Raw genomic sequence first — 26,189 nt, forward strand, 5'->3', positions numbered from 1 at the left:
CTCTGTTTACTACTCCCGTGCAATATTTAGTTTTCCCATGTTAGTTTTTCCTAACTTCCACTGCTTATTACTTATAGTATTACATTGGTATTATTATACTGTATTATCATCACCAACCGGTAAACCCACTTGGTACTTCATTTATTTTCTGACCTGTTTTTATAGTGTTTTATATTATATTGTTTGCTGGTACTTTCTCCTGTGTGCACTGACGTAAAGGCGAGCTGCTGTAACAAAGAGTTTCCCTTCGGGGATCAATAAAGTATTTCTGATTCTGAAATTGAGAACAAAAATGAAATGTATTAATTAAATAAAGTTTGAGTTTCTTGTCGTTGTGACTCTGAGCAGCAGCTTCCTGATGATGTTTCAGCAGATTATTTTCAGCTCGTGGAGAAGTCTTATTAATCATACTTCTGTGCCAACACCTGACCTGAGATCAGTCAGTACAAAGATCAATTATCAGGATTAAAGATCTTCCAGATATACCGTTGACGTAAACATCTAAACACTTCTGCATTTTAACAAATATACTACACTTATTGTGTTCAACAACTACAGCTCCCACGAGGCTTTGACTGCGCACCAAAGGCAAAGACTGATGGGAAATGACAGAAAATCAATTAAACATCATTTTAAAACGAAGGTTTTAACGCTGGTGAAACGACAGGATCTGGTCTGTAACAGACGTCCAGCAGCACAGAGACTAAAGAGAAAGACAGAAGCCTCCTCAGGAGGGCGCCGGTGAGACAGTTTGACCACATGGAAACAGATACAGGCTAAAGAAAGAGCTCATTGCATCTGTAATTACTACTCGGGTGGGGGTGAAAAATGACCTACATGCGAGCTCCAGAAAGGATTAAAGTCAATGACCAGGGCAGGTGATGTTGAGAACCCTTCAGTCGGTGTTTACTACACCCACAGATGGAGCTTTTGGAAACGTCTGCAGAGCGGATGAACCTGAAAACGCTGGCTTCATGTTTCAGTCTCTGCATGCTGATGAAGCCTCAGGATTAGCACCAGTTCCCCGCTGAAGGTTCACATTGGGAGACTTTGCTTCTGTTTGTTCCCACTTTACATGCAGTCGCACTCTGAACGCACCTTCAGACTCGTGGGGAAATGTTGACCAACAATCTTTGAAACGTTATTTAAAAATTATAATTTCTAAAAGATTTAAAAATGGAGGCAGCTTGTTTCAGTCTTTTTTTCTCTCCTCCATCCTTTCATCCTCCTCCTCATCATCATCATCATCATCATCATTTGTGGTGTTGGACGTCCTGCTGAGTCTGGTCCTCTGGTCTTCATTAATGAGCTGCTGCCACACACACACATACACACACACACACACACACACACACAGTTGTGAACCTCCTCCTCGGTCCTCAGAAGTGTGGCGTTCTGGGTTTCGTTCCAGAGCCATAAACAAGCTCTGAACCTGAACTCTGAGCTGTCAAACTGACAGTTTTCACTTCACAACAGCTGATCAGAGTTGGTTCAACTGTGAATGCTAACATGAGTTAAACGGTCAGTTCACCCAAAAAAACATTTTGGCCATCATGTGAGAACTCGTACGAACAGATTCTTCCTTTAGTGGCGCTCACGAGTGATTTAAGAGATTTTGTCACATTCACCAGTTTTCTCGTACTTCGAATTTTTTCTTTTTGGTCCAGACGTGTTGTACAAGTCAAGAACAAATAGTCAGCCTTAAACACTGTTTAACTTCAGAATCATAAAGACTTAATCTGAATGAATTTGGAGTTTAAATACGTTACTGTCTGGGAGCGAAGGAGCACAACATAAAAGTGAAAAGGTCGTTCCCTTCCCGGTCCCTAAACCAAACACTGAGCTCGGCCTAACAGGATCTCACCGCTCTAACACACAAAACAAATACAAAAGGGTTTGCTGCCATTAGAAAGAGACACCTAGAGGACGCTCAAAGGTCCTCGCATGAACAGAGCACACACTCTCACACAAACACAGACTGTAACAGTTACTGGAATCACCTAAAATAACACTTGATTTAACATTAACATGTTCACAGTCTGTTCAGAGTCTCTCCTTATACATACTTCCTTTGGGTGATGTCACCCGCAGACATGGGATTTCTTTTCATTGTTATGCGGATGACACTCAGTTGTACCTCCCTGTCGAGCCCACTGACCTCAGTACGCTGAGTTCTCTGCAGGACTGCCTGTCTGACATAAAACACTGGATGTCTATAAATTTTCTTCAGCTCAACTCAAATAAAACTAAAATCCTTGTTATTGGGCCCCAACACATCACTAAACAAATACTGTCATCTACTGGTGACCTGTCACAACATATCGAGCCTGTTGCAGGAAATCTTGGTCTGTTTGATAGCAGTTTATGTTTTCAACAACATATCACTAAGCTTGTCCAATCGTGTTTCTATCACCTCAGAGACAAAAATCCGATCTATTTTAAATCTTAGTGATGCAGAAACTGTTGTACATGCTTTTATCTCCTCACGCCTCGATTATTGTAACAGCCTGTTCACTTGTCTTAATCAAAAAACTTTGACATGACTGCAGACTGTACAGAACTCAGCTGCTCGGCTGTAAACCAGGACCGAGAGGTTCGACCACGTCACACCTGGTTCAGCCTCTTTACATCGGCTCCCTGTTTGTTTCAGGATTGATTTTAAGATCTTGTTGATTACTTTTAAGGCTCTTCATGGCTCCAGACTATATTTTAGACCTTGTAATCCCTTATGAACCTTCACGTAGTTTGAGATCTTCGGGCAGGGGTCTCCTGTCTGTTCCTGAGTCCAGGATGGAAACTAAGGGGGACAGAGCTTTTGCCATCGGGGCCCCGAGGCTCTGGAACAACCTGCCCGAAGACATGAGGCTGTCTGAGTCAGAGTCTTCGTTTAAGTCTCGTCTCAAAACGCATTTTTATCTGAAAGCAGATCCTGATTTTACCTGAACTGTTTATTTTATTGCTTTTGAGTATTTTATTTATTTTATTTCTTTATATTTCGTCATTCACTGTGGTGTTTTATTTCTCTTATTGTGAAGCACTTTGTACTTTGTTTTGATAAGTGCTCTATAAATAAAGTTTTATTATTATTATTATTATTTACTTGTGAGTCATGTGAGTCATTTACTGAGAAGTTCAACAACAGGTTTTGTGTTTTAGATTTTATTGTCATGAGTGATTGGTATAACTTCTAAAATTCAGTGTTTCAGGGTTTCTGTCCAGGTGAACCTCCTGTTAAATCGCCTCACCTGTTATGGAGTTTATTCTACCGCCCATCTCTGTGACGGCACCTCCCTTGACCGCCTCCTATTTTAGTCATGGACAGATTTGATGCAGCAACATGTTGTTTGTCCTCTAATTTCACGTCAAACCATTTTTCTTTGTTTTATCACAGTACGCGTCTCTGTGATGTCACAGCCTTCACGGCTGTTAATATTTTCTAACGATCATTTCAGGTTCTCTAATACGCCACTGACTGATAAATCGGTTATGTTTTGTCTGCTGATTTTGAACGTCATGAACATTCATATTCATCAGGTTTAAACAAGCCATTTATGACAAGTCTGTTCACTTAAGAGAGTTTAGTGAATCGGACTTAAAACACTCAAACCAACAAACCTGACACACAAAAAATAGAGTTTTATGAGAAGAATATGAAAATATTGTTGCATGAGGCCAATTGTTTCTCTTCCCTATTATTTCATGCAGACAGTTTTGGTTTAACTTGTCTGCGTTTGTGCTGCTGCACAGTATTGAAACAGTGCCACTGTTACTCTTCAGATGGCAGAAGGCCTTCAGTCTTTATACATACCAACACACCACTTCCTGTTTCCTTTAACTGCACCCCCACACCAGTTGTTCAAATTCTGCAACTGTTAAATCGAAAGTTAAACTTTCTCACAGTCAGTAGATTGTCAGGGGGAGGAAGGTGGCAGCTGGCTGTGAACTGATGTCCTGAATGTGTTTTTGAAGTGTTAGTTTAGTGAGAAGCAGATTAAAGAGGATTTTGTGGTAGTTGTAGTTTTACAGGATGATGAAGATGTTTGTGGTGTTTGTGATCCTCGTGCACGGTAAGACTACCTTCCTCCCTCTGATCTGATCCTCACCTCACCTCAGTCCAACGTCATGTCTTTAATCTGTATTTCTTTCATCTTAAAGGTACATTTTGGTATTTTCCAACCTGTTTTTGTGTCAAAGTGACTAATGGGGACAACAATTTTTGAAATGTGTCCAGTATTGAGCGAGAGCGCTGCAGTCGGCTGCCGTGAAACAGAGTTGCAATGTAATCCTTCAGAGACAGACCTCATGCCACGATGATAGCAACCAGTTACTCATTCAAAGTATTTCTGGTGAATAATAAATAATATGCCCATGACATGGAATTTTATGTGATGTAATGTGTGTTATGTTAATTGATTTTTTCATATTTTGAAAGTGAGAGTGACGGATTTATGAACGGACCATAGGTTGCAGTGAAGCAAACTTCTGTCACACATCAGTGGATGTGCTGAAAAACAGCTCTGTAGGACGTACGGCTGATTAGGGGTCCAAGTCTCGAGTGGGGAGTGCCCAGTACCAGCGGTGCTGGGAGCCCCATTGAAATCGCTCAGATTTTTATTTGTTTGTTTCCGTTGGTAAAAGTCGTCCTGCAGCCTGCAGCGTCAGAGTTATGCAAGTGAAATTCACAGGCGAGGTACAGACACAAAACAGGAAGTGATGTCATATCTCCATGTAGCTCTGTCCAATTAACACAAAAGTTGGGCCAGTAGTTTTCCTTGCCACGCTGAAGCCCTGTGCAAAATTTTGCGGCAATCGGCAAATAGGTGGCGCTTTTGTTGCAAAATATTAAAATATACAAAAATTATACAATTATGTTTTCCATCTCTGTGCTGATCTCCACCTGCGACTTGCATCGCACCCGTGGGACTGCAGGTGCGACTGCAGGTGCGACTTGCACCGGAGGCTTGGACCCTTAATCGGACAGAGCTAAGTGGAGACATGACTTCACTTCCTCGTTTATAGCCTAATGTTAGCTTTTTACTTGTGCGATTGCATTTACGCTTCAAAAATCATAAAAGTGGTGTTCATTTGTGGAGATTATCTTTGTGAACAAAACGTGTAAGTGTCATAAACTTTTGTTTGCCACAGAGATTATTTTCTGCATTGATCCACAATCCAAAGGTAAAATCCCATTGGCTTTTTGTCGAGGAAATCAGGCGATGCTAACTTCCGGGTTGGCCTACAAAATCCGTCATCCCTGCAGCACTGTATCTGCTACGCTGCTGCTTCAACGCTCCACAATGACCAGCTATAGCAACCTCAAAGGGTCAAAACTCAAACTCAAAATTCTCAATGAGTTAAAAAATACAGTCACCTAGGCTGGAGACATTGCGTGCCAGGAGAGGTATAACATATTTATACTTTCTATATGATTTATTATTCTTATAGCACTAACTTGATTAGCAGGAACAGCTAAATGTAGCACTTTGCTACTTCAAAAAGTTTTTTTTTAAATGAATTCTATTGTATATTTTATTCACCACTTTTATATGCAGTCAAGTTCAGGGTTTTCAAAGGACAGTTTTCAAGTTCAGTTTCATATATGAAGGATTTTAATTTAAAGGTTCACATTTGTGCTGTGTGCAGTTTTCAGGGGCTCTATTCATTTTGGCCTAACATCTTATTTTATTTATTATTTTCTTATGGCTCTAGCTTGATGAGCAGGAACACCTAAATATAGCAGTTTACCTTAAAAAGTATTTAATGTACCACTTTTATATGCAGTATAGCAATGATGCTGCTGAAATAAAACTCAGTGAGACTGACTGACATGTGATGTGCATTGTTTTTGGAAATATGACTCATGATATACAGTCTCTAGACTGACTCAACTTTTTCCCACAGTGTTTAAAAGCAAACAAAAATCTTAATATATCGTGATATCGAATCGCAGTACATATCGAATCTGCACCCCAAGTATCGTGATAGAATCGAATCGGGGGATAAGCATATCGTCCCAGCCCTAAAAACCTGGCAGGCAAACAAAGAAGGCAAACTTAACCAGGTAAGGGTTAGGCAAAGAGTCAAAGTGTGGGAAATCAGGCAGGGCTTCAGGCAGGCAAGAAACAACACTGCAATGCTTAACTCAATGCAAAAGACAATCTGGCGGAGGACTAGTGGAAGTGGGTCAGTATATACAGTATACTACTGAGGTAGTCAGAGGGGAATGGAGAGCAGGTGAGTAAGTGGGTGGGGCAGGTCAGGTGGTGAAACTAGCAGGAGAAGGGGCTGGTGTAGTCCCTCATTCGTCCAGGAGTGTTCCATCGTAGAAAAGGTTTCAGTCATAGTCGTCTGGACGCTGTTTTCAGAATCAAAGAGGAGTCAAAGAAGCCATTTTTGTGAAAAAAGAAAATCCCTCTTTAAACAGAAATGGTGGTTTGAGATTCAATCTGCCAACTGTTTACCACAGTGTATTAACACCGTGGTCACGCCAATCATATGCTAATCAGGTACTTAACAGTGATGAGGGAGGTGCAGCCAGAAAACAATAGGCCTGATTACTGATTACTGGGCCATCATGGAAACAAAAGAAAGTCAGTTTCAGGTGAAACTAGGCAGGGTAAACAGCAGATACTCAGGTAGACTCCTCCCTGAGGGCGGGGCTTAAGCAACACAGATTACCTTAAATTTCTGAGTTCTCAAACCATTTTCACAATTGAGAATGACTTCCGGATGGGAGCCGAAACGTCTTGATTCTGAAACAGTGTCCAGATGACTACGACTGAAACCTTTTCTAGCAGGAGAAGGGTTTTTGGAGGGCAGGAGAGAGTGGCTGGGTCTGAAATGACAAGAGAGTTAGTGACAGGGGAAAACCAGGCAGAATGAATGAGTGATAAGGAAGGATTCGTGACACCATGATCAGAGGATCTCAGATTCCTACAAGTGATACCGGGCTGCAGTAGCTCTTTAATGTAGGCAGGTGCCTGACCATGCAAGGCTCTAAACCTGATCACAAGAATCTTGAGCTGGATTCTGAATTTGATGGGAAGCCAGTGAAGAGAAATCAAAATTGGCGTTACATGAGACCTTTAGGAGGACTTGGTCAGAAGCTCTGCAGCAGCATTTTGGACCACTTATAAGCGGTTGAGGGTCTTGCTAAGGCAGGTGAAAAGGGAATTGCAGTAATCAGGATGGGAGGAAATAAACACATGAACAATCATCTCCATCTCTGTGAGGGACGCAAAGGGCCTGACTTTAGCAAAGCTTAACAGCTGGTAGAAACAGGAGGGAACCAAACAATTTACATGTTGGTCAAGACTCAAAGCCTGGCCCAAAGACCCACCTGCATTATGGAGGGTTGGCTTAACAGAAGAGGATAAAGACCCAAGACTTTCTATCACCTTCGGGACAACGCCAGCTGGGGCAAAATAAGAACTTGTGTTTTGAAATGAAGCGTACACAGGTCCTCGGGGTAAACAGTCCAAGTCTACATCCCACAAACACATGCATGCAAACAAAGAGAGGGCTGCAGGGATGACGGATTTTTTAGGCCAACCCGGAAGTTAGCATGACGTGGTTCCCTCGCTTTTGGATTATTGTAGAAAATAATCTCTGAGGAAAACAAAGGTTTATGACACTTACACGTTTTGTTCAGCAAGGTAATCTTCACAAACTAACACCACTTTATGATTTTTGAAATGTAAATGCGATTGGCAGAAGTAAAAAGCTAACATTAGGCTATAAACGTACTACACCGTGGTCGCATGACTTCAACGTCACCGCCATCAAGCTTCCAACTTGGAATGTGATTTTGTGCGCTTACGTCTTCTACGAATTTTGCGTGACCTAGTCTACTTCGCAAGAGTGCGAGTATAAACCATGGCTGTATAATACATCACACAAACTTGACACAAGGCTGTAAAGGCTGTAAATGGCGGACTAGTTAGTAGATGAGTTTTTAGTTTAGTGTACCCTGAAGCAGAAGACTGTCCGGTCAGTGTTCTTCAGGATTATATCTCTGATGGTTGCTCACATGTAAATGTTGGGCTTCACAGTTTACAGGCTGCACACACTGCAGAGGACATTCACTTTGTTACAGTCATTCAACACCTCAACATCATCTCTTTAAGATGGAAACAAAGCGGCCCAGATGGTCCAAACCAAAGCTTTGATTCTGTGAAAAACACTCAGTCTGTCTCATCTGTATGAAGTGTCTCCAGTGGCTGAAGACGTGATGGAGCTCCAGTTCAGACAGTTAACACAATCATTTCAACACCTTGTCAGAAAACAGAGTCACTGTAAACAGTTACCATGACCCAGTGAGTTTGTCAGCTCTTATTGCTATTAAACTGTGCTGATGTGGTTCCCAGCTGCAGCGCGTGATCACAAACAGGACCAGGTTGGTTTCTGGGTCACCTGAGGACTCCAGGAGGAATAAGACATGAAATAAGGCTGCTGTGATTAAACCTCTCTGTCTGTGTGACCTCACAGTTTCCCAGCATGCCTCAGCTGTGGAGCTGTATGAGGGGGAGGAGTTTGTCCTGCTGCCCTGTGAGTATGTCACCGTCTACATGGAAGACCCCACAGTGGTGTGGAACCGCTACGATCTCTATCCTCCAACCGTCCACCAGCGTCAGCTGGAAGGTGATGAACTTAGAAACCAAAACCAGCATTACAGCGGCCGAACATCCATGATGCCTGACGCTCTGGAAACCGGAGACCTCAGCCTCAATCTGACAAAACTCCGCCTCTCTGACAGCGGCACCTACACCTGCACCGTCAGAACGCTAGGAGGACTACGGAGAGTGGGAAACATAGAGCTGAAGGTCAAAGGTCAGCAACAAACCCTAACACCTACTGTAGATACAGGTCAGGTCAGAGGTCAGAGCTGTAGTAGACATTCACTTTGTTACAGTCATTCAACACCTCAACATCATCTCTTTAAGATGGAAACAAAGCGGCCCAGATGGTCCAAACCAAAGCTTTGATTCTGTGAAAAACACTCAGTCTGTCTCATCTGTATGAAGTGTCTCCACATGTCCATCTGTCTGTGTGACCTCACAGTTTCCCAGCATGCCTCAGCTGTGGAGCTGTATGAGGGGGAGGAGTTTGTCCTGCCCTGTGAGTTTCAGCCTTTTGAGATGAAGGACCCCACAGTGGTGTGGAGCCGCGGCGATCTCAATCCTCCAACCGTCCACCAGCGTCAGCTGGAAGGTGATGAACTTAGAAACCAAAACCAGCTTTACAGCGGCCGAACATCCATGATGCCTGACGCTCTGGAAACCGGAGACCTCAGCCTCAAACTGACAAAACTCTGCCTCTCTGACAGCGGCACCTACACCTGCACAGCCACAGCGTTAGGAGGACAACGGAGAGTGAGAAACATACAGCTGAAGGTCAAAGGTCAGCTACAAACCCTAACACCTACTGTAGATACAGGTCAGAGGTCAGAGGTCATGTTCTTTATGTTTCTGTTTCCCACAGCACGATTTCCATCCTGGGCCACAGCTCTCCTGGTTCTCCTGGCTGTTGGTCTTGTTGTTGTTGCTGGGGGTCTTTTGGTACATTATCGGCTCTATTTCATGTCAGGTATGTCACTACTACATTACCCATCATGCCAATGGTTATCTTCCTTACCCTTGTTGCTACTTGACTGTTGAGGCAGACGGACTCTCACATGCACTACTTCCAGAGAGTTGAGAGTTAAAAACAACTGATGCAGAGAGCTGAAGAGAAACTTCCAGGTTTTGTTCCAGAAGCAAAAGTTGTTGAGAGCAGAGCAGACACATTAGTTCTTCATTGTCTCTGATGTGTGTGAAACATGGCTCACTAATAACAGCTCCTGACGACTCCCAACGGAGGACTGTATAGAAGTAAATGATCCGTTTCTGTCATTATCTCTGGTTTGTCTTTGAGGAACGTTTTGTGGAGTCTCAGTAAAATCTCAGCAGCTTCTTGTCAGTTTGAAGCGATGAAGATTCATTTGAGTTGAGAGGAAACAAGAACGGAAAATAATGTGTGAACAATTCAGAATGAATGTGCAGGTTGACAGATATCTATGAACTAATAATCATCAGACATCATATTTGATCTCAGATCAAACTGATCATTATCTACTAAACAGTCTTTCATTCAGGAACTACTTCTTACTGATGCAGTCATACCATTTATTCCTGATTTGTTTCAGACTCGTTCTTTGGTAACTTCTACCAGGTGGAGGACAAAGGTCAGCTCTGTAGCTACAGGTCAGAGGTCAGAGGTCAGTTCTGTCTATTTGATTCATATAATAAAAAACTATATTATCTTCTTCTTCTTTTCCTTTCGGCTGTTCCCTTTCAGGGGTCGCCACAGCAAATCATGTGCCTCCATCTAACCCTGTCCTCTGCATCCTCTTCACTCGCACCAATTAACTTCATGTCCTCTCTCACTACATCCATAAACCTCCTCTCTGGTCTTCCTCTAGACCTCCTGCCTGGCAGCTCCAGCCTCAGCATCCTTCTACCAATATATTCACAGTCTCTCCTCTGAACACGTCCAAACCACCTCGATCTGGCCTCTCTGACTTTATCTCCAAAACATCTAACATGAGCTGTCCCTCTGATGTCCTCGTTCCTGATCCTGTCCGTCCTCGTCTCTCCCAAAGAGAACCTCAACATCTTAAGCTCTGCTGCCTCCAGCTCTGCCTCTTGTCTTTCCTTCAGTGCCACTGTCTCTAAGCTGTCCAACATCGCTGGTCTCACCACCGTCTTCAACACCTGTCCTTTCATTCTTGCTGAGACTCTTTTATCACACAACACACCTGACACTTTTCTCCACCCGCTCCAACCTGCTCGCACTCGCCTCTTCACCTCTTTTCCACAGTCTCCATCGCTCTGAACCGTTGACCCTAAGTACTTAAAGTCCTGCACCTTCTTCACCTCTGCTCCCTGTGACCTCACCGTCCCACCTGGGTCCCTCTCATTGACGCACCTGTATTCTGTCTTACTGCGGCTGAGCTTCATTCCTCTGTTTTCCAGAGCAGACCTCCATCTCTCTAGATTTTCCTCCACCTGCTCCCTGCTCTCACTACAAATCACAGTGTCATCCGCAAACATCATAGTCCATGGAGATTCCTGTCTAACCTCATCTGTCAGCCTGTCCATCACCAGAGCAAACAAGAAGGGGCTCAGAGCCGATCCTTGATGCAGCACGATTCGCATTTTTAATTTGGCATGTGTTTTACGTCGGATGCCCTTCCTGACACAACCCTCTGCATTTATCCAGACTTGGGACTGGCACAAGAAGACACTGGCTTGTGACCCGTTGTGGTTATATTATATTATTAATAATCACTTTCTGTCATAAGTTTGAGTGAAATCCAATAATTTAATAAAATAAAATGCTGCCGTCTGTACAGCTGATGTTGTGTCTGTTGTCCTCTCAGTCGACAAGGTGGAGGTGGATTCAGGGGTGGAGTCTGTCCTGCTGCGATGTAAAACCACAGCTGACCTGCCTGAGGACGTCACAGTGGAGTGGAGGGACAGGGACAACTGGAAGGTCCACGTGTATCAGAACGGCTCTGACCGGCCTGAAGAACAGGAGAGAGATTACAGAGGCCGAACAGAGATGAAGGGAGACCTGCTGAGAACTGGAGACCTCAGTCTGACCCTGAAATACCCCACAGGCAGAGACGGAGACACCTACACCTGCACCGTCTACAGCAGGGAGGGAAGGATCCTGATGAAGAAACAAGTGGAGCTCCGGGTCAAAGGTCAGTGCTGTAGATACAGGTCAGGGGTCAGTTCTGTCTATTTGATTCATATAATAACAATAATGATATTATTAATATTCACTTTGTCATAAGTTTCAGTGAAGTCCAGTAATTAGACTCTAATCGTGTTTCAAAGACAGTTAATAAAGATTTGATTTGAGTCCATTTGACATTAATACTCAGTGATTTAATAAACAGTCAGTTGTGCTGCTGATTGTACAGACAGGAAAGACAACACTGTCTCTGTCAGATGGAACAAGGGGACGGATTTCACTTCCTGCTGCCATCTGTACAGCTGATGTTGTGTCTGTTGTCCTCTCAGCCTGTCAGGTGGAGGTGGATTCAGGGGTGGAGTCTGTCCTGCTGCCCTGCAAAACCACAGCTGACCTGCCTGAGGACGTCACAGTGGAGTGGAGGGACAGGGACAACTGGAAGGTCCACGTGTATCAGAACAGCTCTGACCAACCTGAAGAACAGGAGAGAGATTACAGAGGCCGAACAGAGATGAAGGGAGACCTGCTGAGAACTGGAGACCTCAGTCTGACCCTGAAATACCCCACAGACAGAGACAGAGGAAAATACATCTGCAGAGTCTACAGCAGGGAGGGAAACATCCTGAGAGAGAAACAAGTGAAGCTTCGGGTCAAAGGTGAGTTCTGTCTATTTGATTTATATTTAAAACAAAAAACTAAATAACAAATAATGATATGAAGGAAAGTTTTAGTGAAGTCCAATAATTTGACGTTTAATAAAGATTTGATTGAATCCATCAATAATAATCAGTGACTTAATAAAAGTCAGTTGTGCTGTTGATTGAATGAGTGAAACACGAGTGTAAAACTTCCTGGACTGTAACAAACGCTGCCAGTGAACAGAATCCAGGCAGAAATGATGTTTCCTTCTAAACGTATTTGTCAGAAACACTTAGTTGGATATTAAAGCTCATTTGTAGGAGACAGCTTTTATATTTAGAAATCATTACCGGGGGGAAAAAAATAAAATAAATCAGAGATAGCTCCATCCAGTTTCCATCCGCTAAAGCCAAAAAGTCAAACTGAAAGTGAGCCGTGGATCCTGAGAGATTTATTGCTTAAAGTCTGAAGCTTTGTCACATTTGGTTTCTCCTGATTGTCATTCTGATAATCAGCTTTAAATATGATGATGTGGATTCATTAAACATCTGTTTGTCAAGCAGGGTAGCATGGGAAATAAGGGATTGGACCCCAGTGCAGACACAGGGGCAGAAGAGGTGCAGTTCAATAGTTTAATGAGAAGAAAAAGGCTTACACGGGTTACAGACAGGCAGTGGTTGAAATAAGGGAAGCTGTCCAACACAGGCAAACAGGTTTGACAGGTAGCAGGCAAAGAAAAATTCAAAATCCAGGTCCAACAGAAACTGAAAATAAATCCACAGAACACACGGGAAACAAATGCAGGTATGCTTATGTCACGATTCACAAAGGCAGACTCAATGCAGAGAGGTGATTAAGAGGTAAGGAGTTTATTGTACAGTTCACCGGAGACTTGATGGGGCTGAGGGAAGGGAACCAGAGGACAGAGACCAAGTGTGACAGGCAGCCAATGTTGCTGACTGAGGCAGGGAGGCAGGTGATCTGCATGGGTTGAAATAATTGGCAATGAATGGAAGGAAGACCAGGGTTGATATACCGCAGCGCTTGATTAGTGGATGAGTTGCAGGTGTGCGGCTTGGAGCAGGTGTGTTGGGTGATGAGTCAGGAGCCCGTGGAGAGAGGGAGAGACACGCCCACAAAACAGAGAGAAACCGACAGACGACAGAAATCCCCAAAGTTACGGCACAGGCTGTAACAGCTTTACGTAGTGACACTGACAATCTGACAAAGAACAAAGGAAGCACACAGACTTAAATACACAAGTGAGGGAAGGATAACAAGACACAGGTGAAAACATAACTAGACACAGGTGCAACTAATCGGGACAGGGCAGACAATCAAAACAGGCGGTAAAAGCAAACAAGCAAGCAAACAAGATAGGAAGCAAAACTACAGACACATGAGGGAAGGAAAATATTTCAAAATAAAACAGGAAATGACAAAACTAAACCCAAACCATGACAATATCATTTTCAACATTTGATTTCAAATGAAATCATTTTTGGTGTTTAAATCTTCTTTCTGAATAAATTAGTGCTATAAATAAAGATATCAGCTTTAGTTGCTACTATAAAGAGGCTCATTTGCTTGAATCCAGTGAATTCTTAATGAAGTTTGGTGTGTCCAGTAGCTGCAGGAGAATCCAGCGGAGTCTTTGATTTAATAGCATCAGGTTTTAAGACTGGATTCATGTGATGTTTAGTCAGTGTTTCACAGACATCCTGTTCAATGGGATCAATATAAAGAGAGAAAATGGAAGAAGACCTCCATCAGACTCAGGCTCCATCAGCCTCTACTCCTCATGAGAAACACTCAATACTCTGAAAACAGAAACAAAGTCAGAGAATTTGAGTTGAAAAAGATCAGCTTTGACAGAAATGTTGAAATGACCTGAGTGAATCTTGTGGAGTCAGTGATGTTACGGAAACAATGAGACATATTATTATTAGATGAACGTTTTGGATTGATGATGAACATGTGTCTGAAATGCTGTGTGGAGCTAAGATTCATTTACAGAACAGAGATGAAAACAACCATGTTTTCATCTGAAATCTTTCACTTTTAGATCCATGAATGTAAAAGTGACAAAGAAAAGCAACATACAGCAGTTCAATACTGACATGAGACATTACTGTGAAGCACCACATGGACAAAACAATCCCAACGCCATCGAGACTCTGAACACCTTGATAACCTGCTTTTACTTCCTGTATTTCTGTCCCCTGTTACCTGCTGCTCTGATCTGGTTCTGTCCTTCAGGTTTCTCTACAACTTTGTAATCATTCAATAAAGTTATTCAAAAGTGCTGCTGCTGTCTCTACAGCTGATGTTGTGGTTTGTTGTCCTCTCAGACTGTCAGGTGGAGGTGGAGGACGGGGTGGAGTCTGTCCAGCTGCCCTTCAAGACCACAGCTGACCTGCCTGAGGTCACTGTATTGGAGTGGATACGCCATGAACCCAAACCCACAAAGATGGTCCACATGTATCAGAACAGCTCTAGATATCAGGACCAGGTTTACAGAGGCCGCACAGAGATGAAGGGAGACCTGCTGAGAACTGGAGACCTCAGTCTGACCCTGAAATCCCCCACAGACAGAGACAGAGGAAAATACATCTGCAGAGTCTACAGCAGGAAGGGAAACATCCTGAGAGAGAAACAAGTGGAACTCCAGGTCAAGGGTCAGCTCTGTAGCTACAGGTCAGAGGTCAGAGGTCAGTTCTGTCTATTTGATTCATATAATAAAAAACAATATTATTAATATTCACTTTCTGTCATAAGTTTTAGTGAAGTCCAATAATTTCACTCTAATCATGTTAATAAAGATTTGATCGAGTCCATTTGACATTAATACTCAGTGATTTAATAAACAGTCAGTTGTGCTGCTGATTGTACAGACAGCAAAGACAACACTGTCTCTGTCAGATGGAACAAGGGGACGGATTTCACTTCCTGCTGCCGTCTCTACAGCTGATGTTGTGTCTGTTGTCCTCTCAGCCTGTCAGGTGGTGGTGGATTCAGGGGTGGAGTCTGTCCTGCTGCCCTGCAAAACCAGAGCTGACCTGCCTGAGGACGTCACAGTGGAGTGGAGGGACAGAAACAACTGGAAGGTCCACGAGTATCAGAACGGCTCTGACCGGCCTGAAGAACAGGAGAGAGATTACAGAGGCCGAACAGAGATGAAGGAAGACCTGCTGAGAACTGGAGACCTCAGTCTGACCCTGAAATACCTCACAGGCAGAGACAGTAAAACCTACACCTGCACCGTCTACAGCAGGGAGGGAAACATCCTGATGGAGAAACAAGTGGAGCTCCGGGTCAAGGATCAGCGCTCTACATACTGGTCAGACTTCAGAGGTCAGTTCTGTCTATTTGATTCATATATTAACAATAACAACTAGACCTGCAAGCAGCTCTTAAAGGGGTCCAATCCTGCGGTGCAAGTTTTTGCTTCATAACTTGTGCATTTTTGGGAGTATGAAAATTCTTTTAATAAACTTTTGTACATCAGTCCATAGATTCTGTGTGCACAGTTTCGTGCAGATGGGACTCACGGCCTAGGTGGAGTTCGAAAAAATAGGTTTGGCATATTTCTGCTCACTTCAAATTTACCTTGATTATAGCGCCACCTACTGGTGGACATGTCATTTTTGGTGTCTCAGGAGTGTGCAGGTCTCTACCTCCCTTGTGAATTTCACTTGCATAACTGACGGTGCAGGCTGCAGGACCACTTTCACCAGTGGGAAACAAATCAATAAATACAAATCTGAGCGATTTCAATGGGGCTCCCAGCACCGCTGGTACTGGGCACTAGTGGTACCCAGTCCACTCGGGACTTGGACTCCTAGTAATGATATTATCAATATTCACTTTCTGTCATAAGTTTTAGTGAAGTCCAATAATTTGACACTAATCGTGTTAATTAATAAAGATTTGACTGAGTCCATTTGACATTAATACTCAGTGATTTAATAAACAGTCAGTTGTGCTGCTGATTGTACAGACAGCAAAGACAACACTGTCTCTGTCAGATGGAACATATTTCAAACTGGAACCAAACAAACATGTTTCACTTCAAACAGTCAAAGAAAATGTGTTGAGAGTTTGAATATTAAATTATTATATTATTACAAAAGGTCCAGTTATTGTGATGAATATTAAATGTTTTCATAAGAAGCTAAATGTCATTTCAAAGTGAAATGTGTCTCTAACTGTTGCAGCCAAAGGGAAGCTGATATTATCACAACATCACTTCTTAACAACGGACTGATGGAACATCTGACAGATATTGATTATTGATCTGTAAGATATTTGGCTCTAATAACATTTGTGTTGAGCTAAAAACCTTCATGAATGTTCAGCTCATATTTTCATTCCCGACACAAAGATTGTTTCCTCCTCCATCTTGAAGAGGCTCATATGGAGAACTGAACTTCTGTTTCCATTTCGATGGTTGTGATATTTGGAGACTGAACATCTGCATCAGATCCAGATCAGCTGGAAGAACAAAGTCTGAGACATGAAGGACTGACGTCTGACTCATTTCTGATTATGAAACAATCAAAATTTACTGATCAGAAAATGGCATCTTTAATAATACATTCACTTCAATAGGACACCACTTATTGTACATGAAAGCTCTTTGATCAATTGTTTAAAGTCCACAGAGATGATCAATGAAAACTGGGGCATCAAATATCTGACAAATATTGATCATCTGTAACATTTCAAATTCACAACGGATCAATCAAAAGAGGAAATGACATCATAACAGAAACGAGAATAATACAGGAGATCATTTCCACGGATGAAAAGAATTCATCACTTAGAACAAAGAAATGCAGCTTTAATAGTTTGTATCAATGAAAGACTGACGATCAATTCTTCACGTGATGTTGAAGAAGTTTGTTAAGGAAACAGAAGCAAAGCAGAAATATTGACAACAGAAACAGCAGCTTGTGATCAGATGAATGTTGGGAAGAAGTGAAAGATAATAAATCCTCACTAGTGAAGTTTACAACTTCTTTCAACATCATATTAGTGAATTTCTCGTCGTTGTCTTTAAGGAGCAGCTCAACTGTTACATCTGTACAACATCTGGAAAGAGATACTGAAGCGATCTACGAAACCTTCACTGACAACACGTTTCAGGAGTTTTCCTACAATATCCACTCCTGGAAACTAGATCCTGAGTCCAGACTGGAGTCTGGAGCCTCCCAGCTCCTGGTACAGGTTCAGGAAAGATGGAGGTCTATATGGTTCAATACTGAAAAGGTCAACGCCGACTTGAAGCACAAGACTTTTTCAATATTGAACTAAAACCGCCTTCTTTCCTGAACCTGAACCAAAGTGTTTCAGTATCTGAACCAACAGCAGGTGGGACTCAGGACCTGGACCTGACTTCTGACCTCTGAGTGAAACATGAGTGTAAAACTTCCTGGACTGTAACAAACACTGCCAGTGAACAGAATCCAGGCAGAAATGATGTTTCCTTCTAAATGTATTTGTCAGAAACATTTGGATATTAAAGCTCATTTTTAGGAGATTTTTATATTTAGGGATTTATCTGTAAACAGAAGCATGTTTCATCTGAAATCTTTCACTTTTAGATCCATAAATGTAAAAGTGACAAAGAAAAGCAACATCCAGCAGTTCAACACTGACATGAGACATTACTGTGAAGCACCACATGGACAAAACAATCCCAACGCCATCGAGACTCTGAACACCTTGATAACCTGCTTTTACTTCCTGTATTTCTGTCCAGTTACCTGCTGCTCTGATCTGGTTCTGTCCTTCAGGTTTCTCTACAACTTTGTAATCATTCAATAAAGTTATTCCAAAGTGCTGCTGCTGTCTGTACAGCTGATGTTGTGGTTTGTTGTCCTCTCAGACTGTCAGGTGGAGGTGAAGGACGGGGTGGAGTCTGTCCTGCTGCCCTTCAAGACCACAGCTGACCTGCCTGAGGACACTGTAGTGGAGTGGAGACGCCATAAACCCATACCCACAAAGATGGTCCACGTGTATCAGAACGGCTCTGACCAGCCTAGATATCAGGACCGGGTTTACAGAGGCCGCACAGAGATGAAGGGAGACCTGCTGAGAACTGGAGACCTCAGTCTGACCCTGAAGTCCCCCACAGACAGAGACAGAGGAATATACATCTGCAGAGTCTACAGCAGGGAGGGAAACATCCTGAGAGGGAAAAGAGTGGAGCTCTAGTCAAAGGTCAGTATGAAGACACAGGTCAGAGGTCAAAGGTCAGTATGAAGACACAGGTCTCTGTGTTTGTCTCTGTCTGACTGTCCTCTGTCTCCTCTGCAGAGAGGATCAGGAACAGAAGACGCTCCACTGATGCAACGCCTCTGATGGCCGATCAATCTGATGGCAGTTTGATCGGTCTGTCGGTGGATCTTTGATTATTGAGCCGATCTGACTTTGGATCAGAGAGAAAATGGAGGTGAAGCAGCTGATGGAGGATGAATGAAGACAGGAGGACGCTTTGTCAGCTTCATCTTCACTCTGACTCCTCCTACTGACTCTCACACACAGTCTACACACTCACTATCGATTACTGTTGATCAGTGATGTCAGAGTGAGGTCAGTGTGATGTCACATGTTGATCAGCTGTGTGATTTGGACTAAAACATGTTGTCGTCTTTTGGGAGACTTTTAGTGTCCATGAAGGTCGCTTGTGGTTTAGATCCTCTGAACTCTGACAGAGGTCTCACTCTGGCGGAAACTCTGTGTTTTATTCTCACACTCAACAGTTTGTATCAGCTGCTTCAACACATTTTCTAAGGCGCTCTCACAGTTCTCCAAACATTTAGTCCAATTCCCTTTTATTTGTCCTGCAAAAGGCCGTCACTCAGTCTGAACATGGAACTCACTTGTCAGAAAATGAAAAATGGACTTGCATGTTTCTCTATGAGACTTGAGAGACTTGTGAGACTATGAGATCCAGTAAAATATCATATCAACCAAAAGACGTCCATCAAATCACAGAACATCAGTTTGAACAGTCTCCAGTCGCAGTCACTCAGCTTGTACTGCTGAGGGTCCGCTAAAATAGAATAAGGCCGATCCGCATATCCACGCAGAACTTTGATACACAAGCGAGGACAGTAATTAAACAATGACAACTGACACAAAAGAGAATTAGAAAAGAACTCTGTTTGCACATCTAACAGCACTCTGCTTCCTGACTGCAACAGCAGCACATACGTAACCACAACATCTTGCTGAAACGTTTTTTGTATCTGTGTGACCTGTGCTAACGGTTCAGTTCTCGTCTCCGTCACCAGTACTCTCTTTTGTTTTGCTATTTTTTGTTGTTCTAGTCTCTGTGGACTAGACTCTTTATATTTGATATTCTTTATTTTTGACTGACTATTTTGTTGAGGTAGAGAGGGAAGTTTTTGTTACCAGTTAATATAGCATTTTACAACAGCCTTTTGAGGATTTTGATAATTCATATCAGATTTATTCATCTTTAAATAAAAACAGATTGTATACTCTACAATTGAAATCCAGTTCCTGTAGGACTCTTCTCTGAACACTGACTGCGACAGCCTCACATCTGAAAGGTAGGATTCTCCTTGAGATAGGTGGACCACCATGATTTGATGCTAAATTGTTGAACAGCTAAATGCTAAAATTGAACCCTCTCAGTTCCTCTACCTGATGCATGATTGAACAGTTATAAGTTAACTATATGATTTGTAGCTAAAGTTTCAGGTGAAACTAGGCAGGGTAATCAGCAGACACTTAGGAAGATTCCTCCCTGAGGGCGGGGCTTAAGCAACACAGAGTAGCTTAAATTTCTGAGTTCCTGGTCCATTTTTCACAATTGAGAATGACTTCCGGATGGGAGCCGAAACGTCTTGATTCTGAAAACAGTGTCCAGACGACTACGACTGAAACCTTTTCTACGATTTGTAGCTAATAGTATTGAGTAATATTTGATCTGTTGTTAAAAGTGTTGAGTCATTTAATTGACTTAGAGTTATATTTGATTCCTTGCTAAAGATACTGGATTGAATTCTATTGGTTGCTGAAGGTATTGAATTGTATTGGATCTGTTGCTACAGCTTTTGAATTGACTGACTGGGTGCTAGAGGTGTTCATTTGTAGTGATTTGTTGCTAATATGTGAACTGATTTGTTTTTGAATTGGAGTTTTTGTTAAAGTGATAGGGTCATAGGAGGCTTGATACCGCCTCGTTAAACCAGGCGAGGCTCTTGAACTAAGCTCGAGATTGGAGAGGCCAGTCTGATACCTAGGTCATAGGGTATCAGTCAGCCGTAATCTATATCCTTGCTTGGAGAGGGTATCGGCTAGGAACCACAACTGTACTTCTAATCACAGCACCTTCCACTAATACTAGTCTCAAATACACAACAGAAAGCTGCTGCTCCAGTGGACAGTAAAGACAAATGTCTCCACACAACGAGTTCATGTCAGTGAGGAACTATTTTAAAAAGACTGATGTGTCTGATGTGTCACATGAACAAAGATGTGTAGTGATGGTGTAACCCCTCCCCTCCATGTCTCTGCTGGGACGTCCTCACAGGCAGCATATTGTCTCAGCTTCCTCCCGTCCTCACTCCTCCATCCTCCAGCTGGTGACCCAGAGATCCATCGAGGTCCTCCATCAACCAGGATGTTCCCCTCACTTTATAGGTGGAGGAGAGAGGAGCCACAGCTGGATCCTATGAGGACGTTTGTTACCCGGCAGAAACACCCCTTCGGTCACCATCTGCTTATTGATTGGTCAGCTGATTTGATGGATAGTATATAGTGTAGTATAATATTAATATTCCTACAGAAGTATAAAAGGGACTAACAGCAGGAATAGAGGCTCTGAACGTCTTCTTTATTCATCAAATGAAAATGATTCAATTTGTGTGTGGAATCCAAATCATAAATGAATCCTAAAAACTCTGTAACTTTGTCTACTTTCTCTTCTCCAGCCAAAAGGCTTCTCTCTTCTTCCTGTTTTTGCTCCCAGTTCATCAAAACTGAGCTCCAACTGTTTATTAGAGCTTATTATTAATTCTATAATATCAGTCTGCTGTCACACTTACATACATTTCAAAAACAGATCATAGATTTGATTTGGAACATTTATATCTGTTTTTATTGCTCACTCACATTTGGCGCCTGAATCACGAAGCCAGCCCCTCCCAAATTGACCATCTTGTTGATAGTGCTACAGGCTCACTGCGACCAAACACTCGACTCTATCGCCCCTCTAAAAAAGAAGATAATAAAGTTGTCCAGTAATAGGAGTTCAAAAGTTATTAAATAATGGTCCGATAATGAAGGATTCTGTGGAAAGACTATTAAATGTTGAATTTCAATGCCCTATACCAGAACAAGGTTGAGGGTGTGGTTAAAACAGTGAGTGACTTCATGTACACTCTGACAAAAGCCAATCAAATCTAATAATGAGATAAACGCAGTACTAAGGCTATCATTTTCAACGTCCACATGAATATTGAAATCACCTACAATAATTACTTTGTGTTTTGAGGACTAAACTTGATAAAAACTCTGAGAATTCAGATAAAAATTCAGAATAAGGACCAGGTTCGCGGTACACTGTAACAAAGAGAATTGGGGGTTTGGCAAGGAAGATGGCAAGTGGCCATCTTCCATCTCACGCACAGAGCCAAAATGGCAGGCAGGCCGCAAATGTCAAACAAAGGGACAGAGCCAAAACGGGAGGACGAGCTCTATTTGTCCTCAAGATCTGCGCCGTTTGAGATGTATATAAACGTGTAAAGGTGTGTGGGATGGTGGAGATAAGAGAGAGGAAAACACACAGAGTAAAGCACGAGGAATCTCAAATGCCGTGGCAAAGCGTAATAACTGTCTCTTTATCACACAGTAATCCTGCCGCAGACTTTCTTCTGATAAAGCACAGTTGTTAGCTTCCACAGTGGCTAAAGCTAACACAGTTACGGCCCAGCGGTGGTACGTTGCAAAATGAGACGTGCTAACACAAAGAAAAACACACAGCAATTTGGACGCAGCGGTCCGTCACTTTCCAAAATCAAAGCAAAGCACAATTAATAACACACAGTTATAAAATCTCTCTTTGCCCAGACACATGCCTCTTACTTGAAATCGCTCTTGGCTAGCGATTGATGCGTCAGTTCGTTCAGAATTTGTCCGGTGGAGTTTCTCTCAGGTTCGGATGCTGACAAAGCCGGGTCCACACTGTCGGCAGGTCCGATGGCGAAACTGTTCCTTCGAGGGGCAGCAAAGGAAAGCAGCAGTCGACTTTAGCGGGGAGGAAGAGAGGCTCTCCGCCGGTCTTTCTCTCCATGAAGAAAACGGTGAATTTGTCTCTTCCTTCTGCAGGCAAAGATCATAATGTACAGTATAACGATCGGGATCCTAAAAAAGTGTTTCAGCAAACACAAAGTAGTCTGTTTTTCATCCAGAGAGTTAAGACTTTTCCTAGGGGGTTAAAGTTCACGTGATGTGCCTCCCTGTAGTAACAGTTAGAGCGGAGGAGACCTCCTGTCGTAACGCCGTCAATGGGATTCCAGTGTTTGGATTCTACTGAGATCTCGTGTTGGCTTCAATGGGAATCCAGTGTTTGGATTCGAGATTTGTTGGCTTCAAGCGAGATTTCGTCTCAGTGTTACATTTAGGTGCAAATTAACAGCTTGGCGCCTTTCCGCTGTCTGTTCTTTGTTTCTCAGTCAAGTCTCTTAGTGAAGGCTTTGGCCTTTCCAGGTCGGCCGGTCTTTGTCCCTCAGTGTTGCCAACTTGGCGACTAGATTTAGCGACTTTTCAGACCGTCTTAGCGACTAGCGACAAATGTAGCGACTTATTCAGCCCATCAGGGAAAAGGCGAGAAATATATTAAAATATGTTCTATTGTAATTCATTCCCATGCGGCTTTCAGCCAACAGTGTCTGTCCTGCGTACAGCAGTCAGTGTGCGGCAGCTTCACGCTTTCTCTCTGGATTAAGATGTTACTGCAAGTTGTAAATATGTAAATAGTTCTTTAGAACTTGTAAAAAGTTGTTTGTTTGATCTTCTCCTCCCTCCCTTTGTATTGATTTTGTACCTACCTCTGTTTTACTTCAAATACCTTTCCTGCGCCGCATCACACTAAAAGAGCATGAGAGTATAATGTAGTTAGCAACAGAAGAAAAAACGCACGCATTGAGAATTGAAATCTGAGGAGACAAAGACAAAGAAAACTCACCTGTCTGAGGAACCTGCTTCGGCCTCCACCTCCTTCTTCTTCTCATCAAAAAGTTGTTCGTTTGATCTTCTCCCTCCCTTCGTATTGATTTCTTTACTTACCTCTGTTTAACTTCAAATACATGATGTCCCCGTAGTGAGTTTGTGATTATTTGGCCGAAGATTTCTCTATCTACGCTTTCTATGTCTTATATTAAGGTGATCGCTCCCTCACTACGCTTTATGCAAATTAACAACAGGGTTGTATCTGTATTTTTCTCAACAGTAAATTTGGGCTAGCAGCTTATTTTAATACTTATTTGTTAAAACACAATACACAATTTGTGTGTTGCACTACAAGAGTGAAGATTATAAAAGTGCAGAAGTCAGTGCCTCTGGATCTGGTGGAAATCCGGCCCGATTCTACAATAAATCAGAGGCGACCAGTTCAGGGTTGAATACTTTCTCCTGCTGTGGCGCTTCATCTTTGATTCCTTTCCAGCTTTCTCTTTCCTCTTATTGTTTATGTTATAGTTTGAGGTTTTGTCATTTCCTGTTTTATTTTGTAGTGTGTTGCTCTCCTTGTGTGTCTTGTGGTTTTACTTCCTGTCTTTGTTTGCTTTCCCTCCAGTTTTGATTGTTGGCCCTTCCTTGATTGTTTGCACCTGTGTCTCGTTGTCTCAACTCCCCTAGGGTATTTAGTCCGGGTCTCTTTCTTTGTTCAGTGATGGATCATTGTGGTTCCTGTCTTGTGTGTTCATGACATTTGGGGGTGTGTTGTTGTTTGGTGCACTTTTCGTTGTACCTGGTTCCCATGCCCAGTTCCCCGGCATTCTTACCGTGAGTTCTGTTTGGATTCTTGGTCTCCCTTGGACCGTGTCTGGATTCTGGACTTTGAACTTTGCCTGCTCCCTATTGGATTTGTTTAGCCTCATTGGACTCACTTCCTTGGTTCCACCACTGCAGCCGGTAACCCATCTTCCCTGTACCTGGACCTGTAGCTGCCTATTTGCCTGTTACCTGTTTGTTACCTGTGTGCCTACCGGTCTGTCCGCCTGTACCTGACAGTAAGCCACTTCACCCCAATAAACACTGTAACCGTCCGGCTACTTCATCCTTATACCGCTTCCTGGTCGTCTGCATTTGGGTCCACATACCACACCACATACGACAGTATCTGTTTTCTGCCTCCTCACATCCACCTCTCTCCTTTCTGTCACTTTCTCTCTCACCTCGGAGTCTAAATTGCATGTGTGCGCATGCACCAGCCGCATGCTGCCCGTTGCTGTAGCTCCGTCTAGTCGTCTTACTTTTTCCAACTTTTAACTTTCCTTTTTCTTCCAAACTTGAGTAACTTGTGTGTAAGTATAGTTTAAACTACGCTCTTAAAAATGAGGGTAGAAAGTGTTTTGGTACTTTTTTTCGCCGTGTGGAACTTCTTCTGCTACTCGGTGGGCACCGCTGCAGATCAGCTGTTTGGCCGCATTGTTTACACCAGGAACAGCTGATCGCGCTGAAGCCGAGCGGCATGGCGCCCAGGACTACCGATGTCCCCACTGAGATCTGGACGAGGACACACCGAGGATGCAGAGGTGGAACGAAGCGAGGAGGAAGAGAGAGCGGGTGCAGACAAAAGAGACTTAAGAATAAGAGTTTTAAGCCGCGTCTGCCTTCTCTCGCGTCATGGGCAACGTGAGATCGCTGGCGAATAAAAGACGAGCTAACAGCGTTAGCCGGAGTCAGACGGAGTTCCGTGAGTGTAGTTTGATGTGCTTCTCGGAGACATGGCTACACCAGGATATCCCGGACCATAACGTTTCCATCGACGGCTTTCAGACTGTTCGGGCCGACAGGGATCACACCGGGAGCGGTAAGCGGAAGGCGCGGTGGGCTTGCTGTTCTGGTCAACAACAGATGGTGTAACCCTGGTCATGTTACTATCAAGCAGAGTATCTGTAGCCCGGACATTGAACTGTTAGCTGTGGGACGGAGTCTGAGTACAGGGTTGTGGTGGGTAACTTTGTCTCATGGTGCGAGCAGAACCATCTGCAGCTCAATGCGACAAAGTCTAAGGAGCTGGTTGTGGATCTACGGAGGGCCAAGGCACCAGCAACCCTGGTTTCCATCCAGGGGGTCAGTGTGGACATTGTAGAGGACTATAAGTACCTGGGAGTACACTTGGATAATAAACTGGACTGGACCAAGAACACGCAAGCTGTTTACAGGGAGGGCCAGAGCCGCCTCTGTTTCCTGAGGAGGCTGAGGTCCTTCAACATCTGCCGGACAATGCTGAAGATGTTTTATGAGTTTGTGGTGGCCGGTGCTGTCCTGTATGCTGTTGCATGCTGGGGCAGCAGGCTGAGGGCAGCAGGTTGAGGGTAGCGGACGCTAACAGACTCAATAAACTGATCCGTAAGGCCGGGCACATTGTGGGGGTGGAGCTGGACTCTCTGCCGGTGGTGTCAGAGAGGAGGATGCTGGGTAAACTACACGGCATCTTGGACAGTGTCTCCCACTCGCTCCATGACGTGCTGGTCAAACAAAGGAGCGCCTTCAGCGGAAGACTCATCCCCCCACAATGCACCACAGAGCGCCACAGGAAGTCATTC

General features: G+C 43.3%; 1 protein-coding gene and 2 long non-coding RNA genes across 14 annotated transcripts in view; 2 read left to right on the top strand and 1 right to left on the bottom strand.

Moving 5' to 3' along the window:
* The window catches only part of LOC122882654 (hemicentin-2-like), a 39,056-nt gene extending 19,788 nt beyond the window's left edge, over window positions 1–19,268 (top strand). For 4 of the 12 annotated variants that reach the window (XM_044210262.1, XM_044210256.1, XM_044210261.1 and 1 more), the window contains 10 exons: window positions 8,488–8,829; window positions 9,061–9,399; window positions 9,481–9,585; window positions 10,184–10,255; window positions 11,420–11,746; window positions 12,069–12,395; window positions 14,730–15,089; window positions 15,373–15,732; window positions 18,269–18,603; window positions 18,700–19,268. In XM_044210262.1, the coding sequence (XP_044066197.1) occupies window positions 8,488–8,829; window positions 9,061–9,399; window positions 9,481–9,585; window positions 10,184–10,255; window positions 11,420–11,746; window positions 12,069–12,395; window positions 14,730–15,089; window positions 15,373–15,732; window positions 18,269–18,597 (2,561 nt within the window). In that variant the 3' untranslated portion in view covers window positions 18,598–18,603; window positions 18,700–19,268. The remainder of the gene's footprint in view (window positions 1–8,487; window positions 8,830–9,060; window positions 9,400–9,480; window positions 9,586–10,183; window positions 10,256–11,419; window positions 11,747–12,068; window positions 12,396–14,729; window positions 15,090–15,372; window positions 15,733–18,268; window positions 18,604–18,699) is intronic. The other 8 variants (XM_044210260.1, XM_044210265.1, XM_044210259.1 and 5 more) reach the window with 8 other exon arrangements.
* On the bottom strand, window positions 12,082–24,202 carry LOC122882666. Its single transcript, XR_006379428.1, has 3 exons — window positions 23,466–24,202; window positions 22,501–22,737; window positions 12,082–12,212 (listed from the first exon to the last, which is right to left on the bottom strand). It is a non-coding gene; the product is annotated as an uncharacterized LOC122882666 (long non-coding RNA).
* Window positions 19,466–21,320, top strand: LOC122882665. Its single transcript, XR_006379427.1, has 2 exons — window positions 19,466–19,961; window positions 20,948–21,320. It is a non-coding gene; the product is annotated as an uncharacterized LOC122882665 (long non-coding RNA).
* Window positions 24,203–26,189: the final 1,987 nt, after the last annotated feature.

The sequence above is a fragment of the Siniperca chuatsi genome, linkage group LG10, assembly GCF_020085105.1.
Source record: "Siniperca chuatsi isolate FFG_IHB_CAS linkage group LG10, ASM2008510v1, whole genome shotgun sequence".
NCBI lineage: Eukaryota > Metazoa > Chordata > Actinopteri > Centrarchiformes > Sinipercidae > Siniperca > Siniperca chuatsi.